Source organism: Aulonocara stuartgranti (genome assembly GCF_965226115.1).
Source record: "Aulonocara stuartgranti genome assembly, chromosome: 12".
In the NCBI taxonomy this organism is placed as follows: Eukaryota; Metazoa; Chordata; class Actinopteri; order Cichliformes; family Cichlidae; genus Aulonocara; species Aulonocara stuartgranti.
Window position 1 is genome coordinate 2,417,948 of NC_138948.1, and position 20,108 is coordinate 2,438,055.

At 47.6% G+C, this 20,108-nt stretch overlaps 2 protein-coding genes across 4 annotated transcripts in view; one reads left to right on the forward strand and one right to left on the reverse strand.

Annotated features, from left to right (window-relative positions):
* Positions 1–14,893, forward strand: part of kank1a (KN motif and ankyrin repeat domains 1a) — a 49,145-nt gene extending 34,252 nt beyond the window's left edge. For all 3 annotated transcript variants that reach the window (XM_082554997.1, XM_082554998.1, XM_082554999.1), the window contains exons 3-12: positions 3,246–5,903; positions 7,823–7,987; positions 10,060–10,156; positions 10,371–10,583; positions 10,700–10,787; positions 10,961–11,180; positions 12,555–12,697; positions 13,517–13,717; positions 13,846–13,944; positions 14,113–14,893. In XM_082554997.1, coding sequence (XP_082411123.1) covers positions 3,246–5,903; positions 7,823–7,987; positions 10,060–10,156; positions 10,371–10,583; positions 10,700–10,787; positions 10,961–11,180; positions 12,555–12,697; positions 13,517–13,717; positions 13,846–13,944; positions 14,113–14,175 — 3,947 coding nt within the window. In that variant the 3' untranslated portion in view covers positions 14,176–14,893. The remainder of the gene's footprint in view (positions 1–3,245; positions 5,904–7,822; positions 7,988–10,059; positions 10,157–10,370; positions 10,584–10,699; positions 10,788–10,960; positions 11,181–12,554; positions 12,698–13,516; positions 13,718–13,845; positions 13,945–14,112) is intronic.
* Positions 1–20,108, reverse strand: part of LOC309719139 (GTPase IMAP family member 8-like) — a 286,835-nt gene that overhangs the window by 260,325 nt on the left and 6,402 nt on the right. The window lies entirely within an intron of this gene.

Sequence of the window (20,108 nt, forward strand, 5' to 3'; positions counted from 1 at the left end):
GAAAAGCTCAGACACAGTTCGGGGTGTTTTACGTGGCTCACGTGTCTGTGGACATGGAAACGACTGAAACGTGTTACCGACGGTGCGTGCTGCTGAGTTTGGCTGCAGAGGGACGTGTGAGGAACTGGTGTTTGACTCTGAAGCAAGTTTCTGTTTGAGCTGCGAGTCCTCATTGTGGCCTGTGAGCTTGTACATATGGCTCACCTTAGATAATTAGGCAGAAATATTTGAATATCTGAGGGAAGTAGAACAGAGCCGGGAACTGTGTGGTCAAAACTAAAACTCTGCTCCGCTGGACGACTTTGACTAAAAGAGGCATTTTTGTTTATTCTGTCTTTTATTAATACACGGTGCACATGCTCATAGCTGTATTTGGTCTTAATGTCCTTGGATGGGTAAGAAAAAAACATGTATCCCCCTGAAACTAAACGATTAAAAACCAGCTGTTTATACTGGAGCTCAGCTTATTAATGGTTTGAGTTCAGAGACGATTAGACTTTCTGTAAAAAGTGTCAGATGATTATCACCTGAGGAAACGGCTTATCTTCATCAGCTGATTAAAGCACTTTTGGACCCTCAAATAATGATTTCAGTTGTTTGTATGTTTGTTCTGCACTTGGAAGCAGAGCGTTAAACCCACCTGGTCACAGCTGAAAGAACGAGGCTGAAATTCCCACACGAACAGGCTGAGCTGTGAGCTTTGGAGCAAGAGGAGAAAATGAGGTGGAAAAGAGAGGAAGTATGATGAGTCCCTAAATTTGCTAAATTAAAAACTCGTACAGCAGCACTGTTTCCTCACAGCAAGAAGGTCGATTCCACCATCAGGCCGGATACACTAAACGACAGTAATGTGGTGTTTTAACATCCAGGATGTTCAGGGGAAAATGAGAAAATAATTTTATGACCAAATTGTAACCAGAAATGTGCTTTTCTCTCTCCTCTCATTGGCTGCTGAGGCAGATAAAGAGGGAAGTTTGCAGGTCCTGTTTTCGAGGGCTTGGTCACACTGGTGCAGCTCAGTTTGGGGAACAGAATAATGCCTCCTTTTCATGGCTGTGCAAACGGCTTTAGGCAGGGCTGAAGACGTGGTCTGTAAGAAGGGAGATGAAGTCCAGCAGCCTCGCTGTGCTAACTGTCATGTGACCCCTCAGACTGACGAGCTCACAGCTGCTAGCTGCAGCAGACGCCCGGGCTCTTCTCGCTGTCCTGCTGCCCGACCCCATCAGTTGTCAGCTGATGAGGTCATCGCTCAGCTGTTCGGAGTGTCCGTGCCACAGAGCCGCCCGTCACATGCGACACGGCCGGTTGGCGCTCGTGCCACAGGGGGACTCCTCCAAACCAGACAGCACAAGACCGTGACTGTGCGCTCAGAATATTTATACCAGGGGGAAAAACGGGACGTGACTCTCAGGGCAGCAGAAAACAGCCGGGGCTTTGTCTGCAGACGGAGCTGTCAGATGCTCGACTCACAAAAACAAAAAATCAGAAAACACGAGGAAACTGGCTTTTTCCCCCCCAAACAACTGTCAGGAGTGCAGACTAGTTTAAAATTGTGACACAGCATGATTTAAATAAAGTCTTTACCTTACAGCATAAAGCGCCTTGAAGCGACTGCTGCTGTGATTTGGTGCCATATAAATGGAATTGAACTGGAATCCATGCAGTGTTGTCATCACAGGCTGAACACTGAGGGGGTAGATTTAGCCGTGCACGGACCAGGTCACTCAGTGTGTGTGTGTGTGTGTGTGTGTGTGTGTGTGTGTGTACGTGCACTCAGGTGTTTCCCCTCAGTTTTCTTTACCTGGTAGAAAAACGAAGGTAACTTCTGAAAATAAAGGCGTGGACACAAACTGACTGTAAGTCACGGATGAGTCTTTGTATCATGGAGCATAGACCAGTGTAAAAGTGTGACTGGTGTCAAGAACAGACTGTTATTGTTGTGGGTTCACCTCCCCTCCATGCATAACAGGACTCTTATTTAGGAAGGGAAGCGCCCGGCTCTAGCCTCACACGATTGGAGGAAGCAGCTGTCCAATGGTGCACCAGAGCAGCGCTGCGTGTAGTTTACACCAATAGTGGAGCTTTTTATGTCCCGTGTGGAGAGAGGATTGTGAAAGCGAGCACAGAGTGAGGAGAAGGCGTAGTTGCGATCCCAGCACAGAGCCGTGAATGTGAAGCCGAGAGGAGCAGAGGAGGAAACGTCCAGTTAAAGAGCTGCTGGTGTGCGGTGAGTGAAGTTTGAGCAACACATGCAGAGGTTTTAGCAGCAGGCTTATCCCTGTAGTTCCCTCCTCCTGTTGCTGAATGGAAAGGAGCTGGGCGGACTGGAAGGGAAGAGCAGGGCTGTTTATTTCCAGCCTGTGTTTGCTTTAGTCACTGAGAGTTCCAGGCATACCAAGAACAAGCCTCTGTATTTAGCCAACGCGGTGTGAATGCGGCGGCCTGGCTGTGACGGAGGGCATTTTCAGCTGGAAGTGTTGGAGTTTGGACTTTGATTTAAGCAGCTTTGATTGGCCCGTAGCTGCTCTTTTAACTGGGTGATAGCTCGTGGTCACTTCTGCCTGTAACGGCTAAAACGTGGACACTGGATGGATTTTGAACGAGGGAATATTGACGTTGCCTCTCAGAGCCCTTTGCCTTCTTTCTTATGTGAGCTTTGGAAGCGACGGTCTGTTTGTGTCACAGCTTTGAACCTTTGGTTTCGTCACACCTCGGTGAGCCGACTTTGACAGATTTTGTTTTAAATCTCCTGCCGCTTTTGTGGAAAAGCCTGAGTGCTAATTATTTTGGCAGAGAATGTTTTAGTTGGACCCAAACTATGTGAGACACAGAGATGTGAGAAATTTGAGATGTTTGTACTCGCTCTGTCAAATTATGACGACCGTCTGTGGCCAGAGGTGCCGGCAGCGTGCTGCGAGCATTAGACTAACTCTGTGTAAACAAAGAAAATACCTGCACGTTAAGAGTCGGATCAGATGAAGCTGTTGGGATTTGTGGATTTGTCCTCTTTATTTTCCTCCTCCTGTTTTTACCATGTGGCTGAATAAAATGTGCATAGATCTATGTATATGTAAGAGTGGGATTATTGTGATTTTATGTCTCAAATTAACAGGATAAATGATTTTCCTGACTCTCACACTGTCACAGACTTGCTCAGTAGATCCTCTCAGTATGTACGAGTCTATAAATTGGTCTGTTTCCAGCATTAAAGCGACACTAATACATTTTTGTGGTCTCTCTTACAGAAAGAGGACAAAGATGCCCAAGCACAGAAGACGAGAAGGACTCTGAGGCCCCCTACTATGTTGAAACTCCTTATGGTTATCAGTTAGACCTGGACTTCCTCAAGTATGTTGACGACATCGAGAGGGGCAACACTATTAAGAAGCTGAGTATCCAGAGGAAGCCCAAAGTGGCCAAACCCTCGGCGGTGCCTCGGGGCAGCACTGGCGGGGTCGGCGCTCAGGCTGAATGGACCTCCACAGACTCGCTGTCCTCCTCCAACAGTGACGGCAAACAGTCCCCGGTCTTCTTCACCAACAGGGCCGCTGCCCCGCTGACCCCCACCCTCTCCAGGGCAGCCTGTGAGGTGCCTCTGCATCAGCCGTGTTCAAGCTTCGCAGAGCAGAAACAGCTCCTCCCCCCGCCGTCGCCCAGGTTTGCCCCTCGGCACAACCCACAAGTGGAGAAGACCCTCATGGAGACCCGCCGTCGGCTGGAGCAGGAGCGTGCGCTTCTGCAGCCGCTAAGCGAGCCTCCGATGCCCCGCCGGCGTCTCGCCAGCTTCGGTGGTATGGGCTCCAGCAGCTCGCTGTCCTCCTACTCTGGCTCCATAGGCACAAGCCAGATCTCTCCCAACACCTATCAGACTCTGCCCATCAACGGTCATCTCCCTAACGGAGAGTATAACCCCTATTACCCACCATCCAGGGGCAGCTCCATCCGCCACAGCCCCATGAGCTCTGGCGTGGCTACCCCGGTAACGAACGTCAGCCCGTTACACCTGCAGCAAATCCGGGAGCAGATGGTTGTGGCGCTCAAGAAGCTGAAAGAGCTGGAAGAGCAGGTGAAAACCATTCCCATCCTGCAGGTGAAGATTGCCGTTCTGCAGGAGGAGAAAAGACAGTTGGCTGCTCAATCAAAAGGTCAAGGTCTTGGCGGCTTCCGCAAACGTTCCTACAGTGTAGGCTGCGCTGACCAAATGGAAAACCCGGGCCCCATCCAAAAGGAAACGGAGCTGCACATCATCGAGCCAGAAGCCCAGGAGCAGAGCGCTCAGAGGCTGGAGGAGTTCAGACGCCTGGCTGCTGAGGTCCAAGCACTGGAGAAGACTTCCAAGGACAACGCAAATGAAAATCAGCCTCAAAACCTCACGCAGAACCAGGCCCACCAAAAGTCTGTTGGCATAGTTACTGATCAAAATATGAATAATCTTCCAGCCACCCAAAGAAAGCCAGAGAAGGAACGCTGTTTTCGGGACGCGGGGGTGTCTACAGAGCGACTGGAAATCCGGAGCACTGCAGTTGGCGTCACCGAGGCCATGCTGGGCATGAGCAGCGAAGCTGAGAAAGAGATCGAGCTCCAGCAGCAGACCATCGACTCCCTGAAGGAGAAGATCTACCGCCTGGAGGTGCAGCTCAAAGAAACCACTCATCAGATGGAGATGGGCAAGCTGAAACTGGAGCTCCAAGCTGCCGGTGGGTCAAACAAGAAAAAAGCAGACAAAGGTTTGATGGTCAGGCCGGAGATGTACAGCGCCTGTGTGGAGGCGAAAGTCCAGACACGCAGCCAGGGAGTGGGCGAACATCTGGAATTCAGCCATGTTAGCACTGCTAAAAGTCCACAGACTCTGTCTAGAGGAGTGTCCTGTCAGCCTTCTGTGCACAGCGTCGCCACAGGACCGGATATCCCCATGGACCGGTGGGTGGTGCACGAACAGATGGAGGTGTCTGACCAGTGTGTAGGACGGCACGTGGAGACGTGCCATCGGCAGGTAGGCGTAGAGCTCAGCGTTTGTGAGGTGGGAGTGAACACAGAGGAGCTGGTGGACAGCTTGACCCTCGGTGAACCCGCGATGGAAGCCAGCAAAGAGCAGAGATCCGTGGGCTGTGGAGACTGTTCGGTGGATGTGATCGTTAGTCCCATCAAGACGCTGGTGTCACAAGGAACTGAGACTGACCGTGTCAGTCAAGTGGACTCTGGAGTCACGGCAGCTCCTGAGTTCCTGACTCAGGAGACCAGCACTGAGGCAGAAGTTGCACACAAGTCCACGAACACGAAGCACGCTGTCCTCTCAGACTCATTCACTCACATGGAGTCGGTTACATCAGATAAGCAAACCAACACGGTGGTCACAGAAACCCGGACCGTCGCTGCCGGAGAAGGACTCGTCAAAGACGTTCACTCAACGGCAAAGATGCGTTCGATCGCCGTTGGAACCACCTCGGACGTGGAGCTCTTGCCCGGCAAATTGAGCTCAACTAAAACCAAAGAATGCGGGGTGGGGCCAGTGAGCGTCCATGAGAATTTCCTGGTCGGTTTAAAAACCAGAAACATAGCATGTGGCCCCTCCCAGCCGGCTGAGTCTGTGGCGAGCATCGGCAACCAGGAGACGGCAGAGGTGAAGCCTGCGTCGGCCGCTGTGCACGCTGATCCGGCCGCCCTGCAGGCGCACGGTGGCGTCAGCTTGGACCATTATATCGAGCGCGTGCAGAAGCTGCTGCAGGAGCAGCAAATGCTGCTGGCCGAGAACTATACCGAGCTAGCGGAGGCATTCGGCCAGCCCCAGTCCCAGTTTGGGGTCATCAACAGTCAGCTGGTCAGCACACTGTCATCCATCAACTCAGTCATGAAGTACGGGAGCGCCGAGGACATCCTGAAGCTGCAGGCGGAGTCAAAAGAAGGTGAGGGTACTGTTTATTTATTATATCAGACTAGAGTCTGACATGTAGACCGACTCGAGCTTTCCTCCCATTATGATAATGGCTCTTCTGTAGCTAACGATCGTGTCATTTGATCGTCCTCAGCTGATGGAGTTTGCTCCGCTGTCACAGAGATGATGTGATTTCCATTTCATCCTCTTCATGTTTGCTTCTCCATTTTGAAAGCGAGCATTTCCTCCAAACCTAAAGTTATTATTTCGTTTGTATGAAAGCAAAGTAACAAATTCATAAAATACTGAAATGCCTCCTTCACTCAAAACTACAGCACAGACCTCGTGCTTATCTTTATATTTTTACATGCTGTAGGCATTTCTGGGAGTATTTCAACTTGCTATGCAGCAATACAAACGTTATATCCCAAATTTTAATAATGTGTGTGCATTAAATCCATAATAACTACACATATTGCAAAAGAAGTGCAATAAACTACAAAAAAAGGATTTTTTTTTTTTTTTACACGTTTCTACTTACAGAAATTTCAAGTGTCTTCATAGTTTCATTTTTGAGATACACAATGTTTTTTTATTAACTGCAGGAAAAACGAAATAACTATTATAAAAAAACAGCATCAAGAGAATCTACTTCCAACAGGTCAATTAAGCCTCCCAGAAACTGTACAGAAAGGCATGAACTTTCATAAACACAGTAAACCTTTGAGAGGCGCTGCAAGGAAAAACTACGTTTCCCCAAAACATGACGTCACGTCCGGTTTTGACAGGTGATGGTGAACATGCGATGGTTTGCGCTGATGTAGGAAGTGCTGCAAACAGCTGATCAGATTGGCAAAGCGTGTTTCAGGATTATTATGTTTTTGTTGTTGCAGTGATTTTTATGTTTTGTTTTTTTTTGTTGGGTTTTTTTTTTTTTTTTTTTTTGCAAAGCCATTTGGAAAAAAATTGAATGCATGTTATGCAATTTCAACTCCTCCAGTTTCATATACAAAAAAAGTGCGCCAGCTTATGTGGTTGCAATTCTACCAGGATTTAAAAATGTTACGTTTAAGCTCCGATGGGCCTAAACGGGTTACAGACAGCTGTGACGGCACAAACCTGTCGACATTCAGCTGAGTGATGTGAAGTTTGCAGTAGCTACAGTTAAAGTTTTAACATGGGAGTCTATGGGGACTGCCTCAAGTGGTCATTAGAGGAACTGCAGGTTTTTCAGCCCTGGACGAGTGCTGCTCGTCTCAGACACATTTGTATGCATGTCAGTGTTCTAATGAGCTGAATCAAGGTGTAGTTCAGGACTGAAGGGTGGGTGCTGGTTTGGAGTTTAGGGGGTGGGGTTGTCACACACGTGTAAAGAGAATCCTGATAGGATCAGACAGGCCGTGCTGATCTGTGACCCTGAAAAATGTGGCAGGGCCTTTGGACTTGAACCAACAATGAGCTCATTTCTTTCAGGAGGCAGTAATGTCGCACCATTCTTCCACTTGTTGTTTTTGCGGGCCGCCCTGCCTTCACTAACAGCTCCCTGCTGATGCTGATTCATGGCTCCTTCTCCCTTACATAACACACGTTGTTGCAGATGAGCACGCGGCGACTCTGTGCTCCTTTCTGGCCTCTTTTGCGATGTCATCACACGTTTCCTCTTTTGTTTTTATCCCGTTCTTGTGACTTTACTCCTGCCATCAACATTCAGCACACAGTTACATTAAAGTCACGGCTGATGCTGCTCCTTGGAGCACCAAGAGCCTTTTTCCTACTGAATGCTGCCGTCTTCAAATCAGAGGAGTGAAAAACTGTCTTGATTTAGAAAACTGGATCTCAAATCGCTCCTCGCCTCTGTGGCGCTCTGTCGTTTCAGACGGTAACAAAGTGAACGTTCAGAGCTCAAAATGTCTAAACCTGCCTGACCTTTTCTTTTGTTCCCCTTGTCAGAGAGCAGTCAGCAGCTCCAGCTGTCGTCTGTCGGGGCGAAGCACGTGGAGAAGTCACCTGACCTCACAGCAGCGGATACGCCTGCGAACACGCCGTCGCAGCAGCAGATCAGTGCGGCCGAGCAGAAGAGCCGCATGGACCTCCAGATGTCTACAGCGCTGCATGGTGCGACTGCAACAACACAGCTCATTGTTGTTATTATTATTCCAATATTAAATATTTTAAGAGCGCTGCAGTTTACAAGCTGCATATAAAAGATGGACCTGCCACTGCCGTCTGTAGTTGGAATCAACATCTTGAAGTTTCTGTTTGTTTTGTGGGTAGTTTTGAGCTAATGCTAACAAGTCTGGCTAGTCCAGAGACTCTGAGGCGTCCCACAGACGCCTGCTCGTTATTTCTAATGAACTTCCTGATAAAATACTACAGCTTCATCCTAATTGGACAGCCAAAAGTGCTCCAGGCCACGCCTCTGACAGTGTAAATGTACCCCTGTCCTGACTGTGGAGGTTGCAGGTTCTGAGATGGAGGTCTGGAGGCTGAAGGTGGTTTCGAGTATCATAGACTCCCAGATCTGTGTTGCTTCTGCTTTTAGCTCAATCAGTTTTATTTTGGTGCTGCAGCCACACCCACCTGATTGCTACGTCTTATAGTCAAGTGCTGAACCTTAACATGATTCAAAGGTTTTCCCTCCACAGCAGACGGGCTGATGTCTGATGCTCTGTGACCCAGGAACATGAATCAGATTGTCAGCTCGTGCTTTTTGGACTCTGTTGCTCAGTTTGAGAGTCAAACACATCTTATTTGCCTTCTTCGGCCCCCGAGTCCATTTATCAGGGTTATAAACACTGCGAGCTGAAGTCACTGTTTCAGCTTCAGTTCCTGTTCCTGTGCAGAAGCAGAGCGCCAGAACAGTAAGAGCGAGGCTCTGGAGCGTGAAGCAGATGTTTTCCTAAGTTATCTGACCAGATGTTTAGGCTGTGGTCTGCTGGCTGTAGAGACGGCCCCTCAGCAGAACATTCAAACGCTTCTTTCACAACCCGGCTGCTGTAAGGTGCGCGTTACCTCACCTGAGCTGACTGTAGGAGGTCACCTCGCGCAGACGCCAGGTGACGTGTGAAACGCCACCACGAGCGCCGTCATCGGCCCGACGAGCGGCTCGCGCCACTCTCACTCCCAGCTGTCAAAACACGGGAAGCGTGCTGAACGACTCTGTTGCTAATGAGCAGCGCACGCGCCTGTGTGTACACATGCAGCTCCTGCATGCTGATGCATGAACTCCCCGCGGCGTTAAGGAGGCCCCTCGGTGGAGGCAAGTCCTGGCAGATGTGCTGAGTGTTTCTGGCTCGCTCTGCTGGTATTTCGGTTTTCGAGGCCTCTACTTAAAATGACTGAGATACTTCGGGCTTTGAGTCGGCTTCCAGCGCCTCACGGACAGATGAGACGGACACTTAATGGCTGCTTTCGTCTCTGCCAAAGCTCTCGATCATGTCAGAACTTTTAGTGGAGCATTCAGGCGTTATCGGCTCTTTGTAACCAGCTCAATGGGCTATTTAGTTACATGGTGTGTTAATTATGCAGGAGGAGAGTTGGAGGGATGATTTTATGAGGAGGATCGTGATGAAACATGGGAAAGAGACGGAAACGACGAAGGAAAAACACTTTGCACTCCGAAAAGTCTCACCTTACACACTATAAATAACGGAAACATAAATGGTCTTATTTTAATGATGCATAAACTCCAGATAAGTGTGTCTGTCACAGCCCTGTAATACTGTCTCAGCCACACACGGCTGTAAACAAAAGGGAGCCTAAATAGTCCAGCTGTTTAACATGATTCCAACAGGGGGCGCTGCGCTCATGAACAGAGGTGAAATATAGAAGCTGGAGCTTACAGATGTCAGAGATCTGATTTAATCTTATTGTTTATTCATTTAGTGACGAGGGTCTGTTTGAGATGAAGTCCTGACGAGGAACGTATCTTTGTTCATAAGTGACGTCTGAATATCTGCAGTGTTCAAAAATATGTGAACACACAATCATCACATGACGGCAGTTAAACGTGATTCTGTCGCTCAGGAAACAAAAGCATTCTGCAAATCAAAGTGATTTTTTATTAATGATAAACACACAGCCCTGTTTTAAAGCAGCCTGTTCGATTTATCAGATGAGTTTAAGTTGATTCTGGATTACGTGTCATGTTGTCGGCTCTGGTTTACGATGTTCTGCGTCTCCTGCAGGGCAGAGCACCCTGAAATCCATCATGAAGAAGAAAGACGGCCGAGCCGACTCCAACGGCACGAAGAAGAACCTGCAGTTCGTCGGGGTGAACGGAGGGTGAGAAATGTTTTTAATCAGAAGTTTGCAGCGTGAGAGTTTTTCAGTGTTTGTGTCCCGGCTGAGGTCAAAGGTGGCAGGGCTCACGTTTGCTCAGCTGTGTCGACGCCGAGCCTCACGAGCTCGTTAGTGTTGTTCGCAAATATGAAACCCGAGCTGCTGATCTGCACTCACATCTTTGTTTCTGCACCTCTGTCGCCCCCTCGTGGCACAGATACGAGACTACGTCGAGTGACGACTCCAGCTCAGAGGACAGCAGCTCCTCTGGGTCAGACGAAGAGGACGAGGAGGAGGGGTACGGAGGAAAGGAGGAACACCAGAAAGTGGAGGGGCAGAGCACGAGGGAGGAGTTCCAGCCCGAGGGAGCAGAGGACGTGGACAAGAAGGATGACGAGGAAAGTTCAGAGAAGCAGGAGACGAGAGAGAGGCGAGTAAAGAAGATGAAATCATGATGATATTTTTCTGTCTGTAAATTTGATCAGTTGTGTTAGGATGAGGCTGAAGCTATTAGAAGAATGACGTCTGTTTGACCTCGACTCAAAGGTACGAGCTGAGCGAGAAGATGCTGGCTGCATGCGACGTTCTCAAGTCGCACCTCAGTGACTCCAAGGCTGTGACCAACAAAGACCTGGTGAGGAATCTGATCAGCTGTTTGTTAAACGATGTCATGAAACGTGGTTTGGAGCGCAGCGCTGACCAGTCATCACGGTGGATTCAGTGTGACACGCCCACTGTGCTCCCAGAGCTGGGCCTTTGGCTAAATTTGCCTGTCAGCGTGCTGATGGTCACTTCCTGTCTGTGCAGAGAGGCTGTCTCAACACGGTGCAGCACGAGTGGTTCCGCGTGTCCAGCCAGAAGGCGGCGGTGGCGGCCATGGTGGAGGACTACCTGGGAGCTTTCACGGACTTCTCTCCCGCCGTGCTGCGCCACATCGTCAACATGGCCGACGGCAACGGCAACACGGCGCTGCACTACAGCGTTTCACACTCAAACTTCCAGGTGGTGAAGAAGCTGCTGGATGCAGGTGAGAGCTGCGTTCGTGCGAGGCGGCTTTGAAGCGATCGGCTCCCAGGAGAGGCGCTGCTGAGGGAGGGCTTCATCTCCCGCCTCCAGCTTCTTCTTCTCCATTTATACTGTTTGTTTGTGTTTGTTTTCTAAATGTAAAAACTGAAGACAGCAGACCGTCTGTCCATCCTGTAAGTCCTCGGCTCGTTCACTGGTGGAGCGCTGCGGGTAGGATGAAGTTCAACTTAAAAAAAACTTTATTTAACTTGATGTGGGCACAGAGCAGTGAGACGTTCATGTTGAGGGACGTGCAGTCTTTATTTGTTGTCTATAAAACGTCTCAGATGTCACGATGGTCAGATTTCACCTTTTTGTCTTCCTGGTTTCTCCTCGTGCTTCACCTCCTTTTTCCTCCGTCCTGACAGTCGAGGAGGATCCTCCCTCTCTGTCCCCGCAGCTCCTGCTGTTAACAGCAAAATAATTATCTGATAGTTTGACACAAAGGCAGCTGAGTGACCTCGTGATGCAGAGCCACAGATGCAGGCGGGACACGGCTTCACGCTGGAAGACGATGAAGGAAAACACTGAAAGTGAGGATACAAGGATACAAACGGCTTTGGTTGGTGCTGTCTCCACACAGCAGGAGGGGGCTCCTCCAGCTCCTCCGCCTTCCTCTCAGGCTCGAGGCTTGTTTGGACTCAGAGTTGTAATAAAGAGTGGTTAAATGTGGTGGCAGTGACTGACTTCCAGTCAGCAGGACTAGAAACGGTCTGTTTGCATTTCCATATCTTCCTGTGAGAAAATATATTTTAAAGCTCGGGCAGGAAATCTGCACGTGTGAGTTAAATGTCACCAAGAACACGTAGACGACACGGACGCTCACATTTGGGCTCCAACACAGGAAAGTTTTCTCGTCCTCGCTGACGCTCCCACACAGCGAGCTCCGCGGAGGCTCAATAGACTGTGATGAGGTCGCTGCCACTCGCTGCTCTGAAGGCCTTTTGTCTCCTCTGCCTTTTGTGTCCTTGTGTCCGTGACGCTGTCTCCGCCCCCTCCTCCCATTGCAGCCTTTGTCCGTCCCAGTTCTAGCTGAGGCCTCCGCTCGCTTCGCTCCCATCCGGCCTCTGACGGGTTTCTTCCCCCTCCATGTTGGCGTGTTCAGCTTGTAGAGAGTGTGAGGAGGAGCAGACGGTACGACACGAGTGTTTCCTTTTTGTTTATTCACGAGGAGAAGCGACTGACAGACGCGTCACATGCTGACACGTCTGTGACGTCGTTGACTGACGGTGACGAGTCAGTGTCCAAGCTGACCCCCCCCAACCCACCACTGACAAAAATGTCTTTGTCCAACCTTCTGGAAGTTTTAAACTGTCTGTGTTGGTGTGTGTTTCAGACGTGTGTAATGTGAACCAGCAGAACAAGGCGGGATACACCCCCATCATGCTCGCCGCGCTCGCAGCCGTGGAGACGCCCAGGGACATGCGTATTGTGGAGGAGCTCTTCGGCAAGGGTGACGTCAACGCACGCGCCAGTCAGGTCAGTGAGAGGAGGTCAAAAGGTCGCAGCAGTAATACGAAGGTCACGATGGCCAGACAAGAGCAGAGTCGCTCTAAAAAGCAAACGAAGCAAAAGCAGAAATGAAACGTGCACGATGGACGGAGCAGAAACGGGAACGTTACTGAAAAAATCAGAAATGCACAAATGAAGCTAAACATGAGTCGATGAACGACTGCCTGCAGGAGTTTAAACAGAGTTTAGTTTAAACCTCTGGAGCTGCTGAAGGGGGAAAATTGCACTTTAGTGACACCGTGTGGTGGAGAAGGGTAACGGCCTGGACTTTTAAAAGTGAGACAAATTTAAGTTTGTGAAATACTGAACATTTGATCTGGAGTCGTGTTTGGGAACGATGCAGCGGGAACACGACCCGTTAGCATGGACTGCTTCCAGACAAAGCTTCTCAGAGCTGCTGGAGAGATTTTGACCTGGTGCCACTCGGTGTGTTTGTGATGAACACAAACCAACGTTAAGAGTTTTCAAACATGTTGAAATATAGAAAAGGATTGTTTGCATCCTGTGATCATGAATAAACAGTAACATCAATCATCTGGATGATTGTTCCTTCTTTACCTGAACCATGCATCGTTGCTTCACCCAGGCTCCGCCCACCGTACAGTTGTACTGGCTGTGCTGTGATACTGTGGATGTTTGTGTGGCTTCATTGAAAACGGCAGCTGTGTGATCAGAGCTCTTCGTTTAATGAAACCGTTTTAGTTCAGAGTTGATATTTGCACGAACGCGTCGGCGTGGAGGCCGGAAGCGTCCGGTTTGCTCACCGTGCTTTTGTCCCCGCCGCAGGCCGGCCAGACGGGGCTGATGCTGGCGGTCAGTCACGGCAGGATGGACATGGTTCGAGCTCTGCTGGCTCACGGCGCCGACGTCAACATCCAGGACGACGAGGGCTCGACGGCGCTCATGTGCGCCAGCGAGCACGGCCACGTCGAGATCGTCAAGCTGCTGCTGGCCCGGCCGGGCTGTGATGCCACGCTCAGCGACAGTGTGAGTTGTGTAGAAGAACTTTGTTGCTGTAATGTTGGACCCACTGGTTTCTAAACATTAGAGAAGAACTGCAGGTGTGTAGCTGCTGTTCTTTTGGTCATGCTGACTTATTTTGTTTGCTCCACCAGGATGAGAGCAGCGCTCTGTCCATAGCTCTGGAAGCGGGACACAAGGACATCGCAGTGCTGCTTTATGCTCACGTCAACTTCTCCAAAGCCCAGTCACCAGTGAGTCGTCCTTTTAATGTTGCACCAAATCATGGAAGCTTCGTCACACATTTCAGAACCTCCTTCCTAATAATCTGGTGTGTGTGTGTGTGTGTGTGTGTGTGTGTGTGTGTGTGTGTGTGTGTGTGTGTGTGTGTGTGTGTGTGTGTGTGTGTGTTTGTGTTTTAGGGAACGCCTCGACTCGGCAGAAAAACGTCCCCGAGTCCGACCCGGAGGGGCATGTTTGATTAAACCCAGCCTCTCCTCTGCCCACAAACCCTGCGCTGCTATTGGTTCTCATGCACGACGCCTTACCCATCGCTGGATTTACCCAACCAACCAATGAGATTTCTGGATTTTCTTTGATCTATGTGCACATTTGCCTCCACGACGAGCCCAAAGTGCCCTTTGAATATGAATGTAAGCAGCTGGTGCTTCAGACTGGCTGAAACGTGTCCAAAGTCACAAACTCTGGAGTTCAGACCAACCTTTAAACTAAAATATGCCTTTTTTTTTTTTTTACTTGATGCTCAGTGTTGATCATAAAGAGCACCAAACCCTCGTCATTTGATTTTATTTTTAATTATGTTTGTGAGCGTCAGAGATGGAGCGCGATCCAGCCATCCTGTACATACCGCTGGCCTCGACATCCCGGTGTCACGTCGGCGTGAGCTAAACTGGAGAAGTTTTACTTTTATACAAATGATTTGTATCTATTTAAAAAGAAGAATCACAGTATTTTGAATATTTCCTTTTACTACTTAACAATCCACGAGGTTATATATTTATCAGAGTATAGTTTTTAATGCAGAGATGTATTACGTTGTACATACGGTGGTCGTTTGACTCCAGTTTCCTTCTGTGTAAAATAAGTTCTCTAGTTTTCATCAAGGTACTGACTTTCATGCTCACGTGAGATTTGAAGTGCCTTAAACTTTACCATGTAACAATAAACACCAATTAAAGAATCCAGACGTGTCGGGTTTGTTCTCACCGCTCGACGTTTCTGCAGAACGGTTTCATACCAGTTAATGAAGAAACTGACCTGTGAACAAAACCGTGGTTCATGAGCAGCAGGGAGGTCAGTGTTGGAGTAAAAGGCATAAAAACAAGTCCTCAGATCAACCTTTTTTTTTCTCTTTTACAAGAAAACTGGGGAAATACTGAGATTAATTGATTCATACGTCAGTGGGGTTTTTTGTTTTGTTTTTTTTGTTTTTTATTTAAAAGATCCTCAGGTATCAGGACTAGAGAGGAAAAATCACACAGTCCAAAGAAAAACCCTGAAGACTTTCAGAAAGCTGCAGAAGTGTTGCTCAAGACCACTTTAAAAATTAAAGTCTGGCTCCTCCAAAACAAATCCACTGCTCGAAACAAAAGGAGCTCGTTCCAGGAGACCTGGACAGGACTATAACCCATCAGTGGGACCAGTAAGTGCTCCTTGGTGCAAAGAGGAACATGCTGAGCACTGCCAGAGCAAAATGACCTCCAGCAGGACGCTGGTGTGAACGTATCTGACTGAACCAACGGACTTCATGACTGGCTTGAGTGTCTGACATCTTCTGGTGGGTCCTGTCACTGTCCAGCACCGAGAAGCTTTTCTGTTTGAGGAGTCCAGCGCTCCTTCATGCAGAGACAATGTCACAGTGGGATATTTGTGTAGTGCAGCCTTAAAGTTATAGTTTGGCGATCAGTCGATCCCTAATTTCCTTTGGGATTAATAAAGTATTCTGATTTCAGAAATGTCCTGAACTATTTTCATTGATTCCGGGGTGTCTGGAGGCTCTTTGTTCAAACATTTCTGGGTTGTTGCCCAAAAATGGCAACAACTGTTTCATTTGTACATATTTTATTATTTCATCTTAAAGAAAATCAGCATTACGTAAAAAGCATGTGCACAGGGGTCGATTCAAATCAGTACAAAAAATATCAGCTTTAATTTAGAAAAGCAGCTTTCAAGATGCCGCCAACTCACTAAGGTTTATCCACCAGGATAAAAACAAGAACGAGCCAATCGCAGAGCAGAAGAAACAAAGTGAGCACGTGCAAATTCTGCTTCAAAAAGTTCTTTTCACTTTAAGATTTTGGTCATTTTGTTTTACTGAGTTTAAACCGTTCTGGTGTTTCTGACCATAAGCTGACGGTTACATGTTTGATGTGTTCAACAACTCGTACCTGCTGGAGTTTTCCAGCTTTGGGAGATAAACACAATAAATGAAGAGACTTCATGACCCAGGTTAATATGATCAAGGGCCAGCAGGTTTGACCTGAGCTCTGCTTTTACTGCACTGTTCAGACAGAGGCCTGATTCTGCCTGAAAGCACAAGCAGAGGGGGGCATAGCTCAGTGGTAGAGCATTTGAGGTCTCCGGTTCAAATCCGGATGCCCCCTGTAGAGGCTCGGTGCTGTTTTATCTGCCCTGCTGACAACAAGCTCTGTGAACCTGTGAGGAAACGACCTGATCACACTCATAAGAGATTTGATTTCTTATCACAGATGATGAAACCATGCAGCAGATCCTGCAGCTGCTGCTTCATACTGTTAGTTAGCTTTCACCTGCACCTGCCTGCTGTTGAGCTGCTCTTTCTGTTACTGTTGCTGTGGTAACCATCATCTTAGGATTCATTTGCACTTTAATTTAAGAGGTCACTTACCTTCATACATTTCTGTTTGCAGTTATCTGCAGTTTGGTTCAATGCAGCGCAACAAGGCCCTGATGACCTGAAACCCAACGTCCACACACCTCTCCCTGATGTTTAACACACTCTGATGAGTTGGAGGCTGAATGAAGCTCAGTCTGACCTAAAATGGCCTTGGCTGCTGACGTCTTCTCTGCTCCTCTCCTCCCACACAGAACCAGGTTTAAAGATGGTTTGATGAGTTCATGCACCGACATTACTGTCATGGCTGGACCAACATCTCAGATGCTTCAGATCCATTTTTCTCTCTAAATATTTGACCCAAGCCTGCTCACCTGTGATGAAGATCACCCTCTGAGTCCTCCTCTGTTGTTTTAGGATCCCTGGAAGTCTATTTTAAACCTGTTGTTACTGACCTTGGTTTTGAGTTGGACAGTGATTTTAAATTGGACAACCAAATCAGAGCAGTGAAGTCCAGTTTTTATCATTTCAGGCGACTGGCACGAGTAAAATCTTTTCTTTCGAGGCAGCACCTTGAAGCAGTGATCCATGCTTTTATTTCTTCCCGCCTGGACGACTGTAACGCACTTTATGTGGGGGTCAGTCAGTCACGTCTGCAGCTGGTTCAAAATGCGGCTGCACGACTCCTAACAGGAACTTGAAAAAGAGAGCATATAAGAGCATATGGAGTGTACTGCTCTAAAGAAGCATCCTTCTTGGTGCCATGTCTTTGTCGATGTTGATGACCTCGTTGTAATTGATCTCCACATCTTTCTCAATGGCCAACAAGAGGAGATCAGACAACCTTTCTTCTCCACACAAACTTCTTAGTTTATTTTTGATTATTTTTAGCTTTGAAAAGGATCTTTCAACTGTCGCAGTTGTCACTGGTAGTGTTGCGTAGATCTGAATCATTTCGACAAAGGCAGGAAAGATCAGCTGGCCATTGTTTTCCCTCAGTATCAGAAATATTTCTCTGAGGTCTTTTGAACTAAAGCTGGAGTGGAAGACCTTTAATTCTGTTTTGAGCTGGTCCTCATCTTCTCCATAGAATTCACAGAGGATGTGGACAGCTTCAATGGCTTCTGGGTTTGGTGGGCCTACCCAGTTAGCATGCACAGTTAAGGGCTGGAAGGACTGAATGATTCTGGCCGTTGGGCTTCCAGTATTGTCCCCTTTGAACCTCCTGTTCAGTTCCCCAGTCATGATGTCCAGAAAGGTGAAATATACACCACTCCTGAAATATGCCTCCACTGACTCAAACTGAGCACCTACTTGAGACACTGTGGTGCTGTGTTGGAAACGCACTGGAACTTTCCGCTTTCTCTCCTGACCAGGCACCACGGTAGGTACTGGAATGTTGAAACTCTCTGCCTTCTCTGATGCACATCTAAATATCTCTCCAAATTTCTCCTCAGACCTCATGGTTTGCAATGTGTGAAGCACACCATCAATTACCTTGTAGGCAGTGGAATGGTCCAACCCTTCTTCCTGCAGAGAATCTGATGCCAAAGCAGTGACTTCGAATACTGGTGTGGTGATTTCCATGCAGAGAATGAACATAAAATTAATGGCATTTCTGTACATCTGAGCATCACCTTGGGCCAGGTTAGGTGGGTCACTGTCGCTGATGTCATCAAGGAGCATCAAAATGGCTTTCAAATTTCTCTGAAGTGCCTTCAGTGCTTTTTCCCTGCAAGCCCATCGAGTATCTGACAGCTGCTGGAGCTCCATAACACGTTGTCCAGGAAAGAGAGACTCCTGAAATTTGACCAAGGCAGCATGACGCTTTGGGGAGCCTGAGCAAAAGGCATACAATTTCTCCACCAAGTTGAAAAATGTCACAAAATGCTTGCTGGACTTTGATGCCTCCACTAGTACCAAATTGAGGCAATGGGCTTTGCAGTGCACATAGAGGGCCTTCTCATTGTGTGCACGGATTCTAGCTTGGAGACCTTTATACATGCCACTCATGTTGGCTGCTCCATCATAGCCTTGACCATACATGTTCTTCATCTCTAGGCCATTCTTTTGCAGAAGCAAGAACACTGTATTCTCCAGCTCCTGGCCTGTAGTTGTATCAACATTGCACACTTCGATGAATCTCTCCTTTATTTGCATATGATGAAAATATCGCACAACAAATGACACTTGCTCTTTGTGTGAAACATCAGAGGTTTCATCAAGTAGAATGGAATACATTTCAGCCTCTTTTATTTCACGTTGTATCTCCTTCCTGATGTAAGTTCCTAGTGCTGCAATGATGTCATTTTGACTTCTGTTGGAAAGCAGTGACACCTGGGGCCTTGTCTTGGTGGCTTTAACTGTGGCAGTTTTTTCCAAATGCATTTTCAGCACACTATCGTAGCGGGAAAATACATTGAGTAATTCACGAAAATTGCCACGGTTATCACTGGACTCACTCTCATCATGACCTCGGAATGCGTGTCCCTGACGTGCAAGATACACTGTTAGGTCAATTAATCTTGTCAGGATTTCTTTGTTTGTCTGCCTCTCTCGCTCTCTAACTTCCACCCCTTTTACGTCTGAAACATCAAATGCAGACTGAAGGGCCTTTTTCTGGAAATTGATCCATCTAACCATGCTTGTCATGTGCATCTCTGCGCTGGAGTGTTGTTTGATTTTTTCAAGAGCAGTACTCCACTTTCTGATGCCATCAGTTGTCCAGGCTGTTCTGCTTTTATATTTTTCATCCGAGAGGAAAAGCCGACAACTAAAACAATGCATTGAATTAGCAGTGGGTGAGTATTCCAGCCACACATTAGCAGAAAACACTGTTTCTGGAATGATCTCCCCTCAGTTTTTGGGTAAGGTATATCAGGCTGACATTTATTTTAAATGTATGGATGTGTGTTGGATCTGTTGGGTATTGTAAAGCTGCTAACTTTGACATTATGTGATCGATCTGTTCTTCCTCATTGTGGTCTTCAGAGAGCACTACATCAGTGTCTGTAGGCCTAACTGAACCTGTTGCTGCATTGGTCGCGGCTTCATCTGTTTCTATATCTCCCTCTTCTGCTATGCTGGTAGATGGCATAGAGCTGCTTCCCTGCTGTGACTGACTACAATGGAACAATAATAATAATAATAGTATTATTATTTATCATAATAATAAGCTTAAACAGATAGTTTTAATAATAACCCATACTGCAAGTCTTGTAACATAGAAATAACTTTCGTAGGTACAAAATAATAGTTAGCTCAATGCCTGCTGATTAAGTTTATTAAAAACTAAGTGTGAACAGCTTTTAAGATTTTCCAATAGAATTAACTGCAAGGAGCAGGTTACATTAAAACATTAAAATAGAACCTGACTCTGACCTTTCATCTTCATTTTCCTTTGCTTTCATCCAGGAGAGCAGAGAACTGCTTCCCTGGGCTGCCTGTTGTAGATCCCTTTCTTTCTCCTTTCTCAGCCTCTCTTTCCTAGGCATTATGCTTGCTGAAATTAGTAAATAAATAGACCAAAATGTATGAGAACGAATAAGACTGACTGTGGTCATTACAAGAACAGGGCAGAATGGT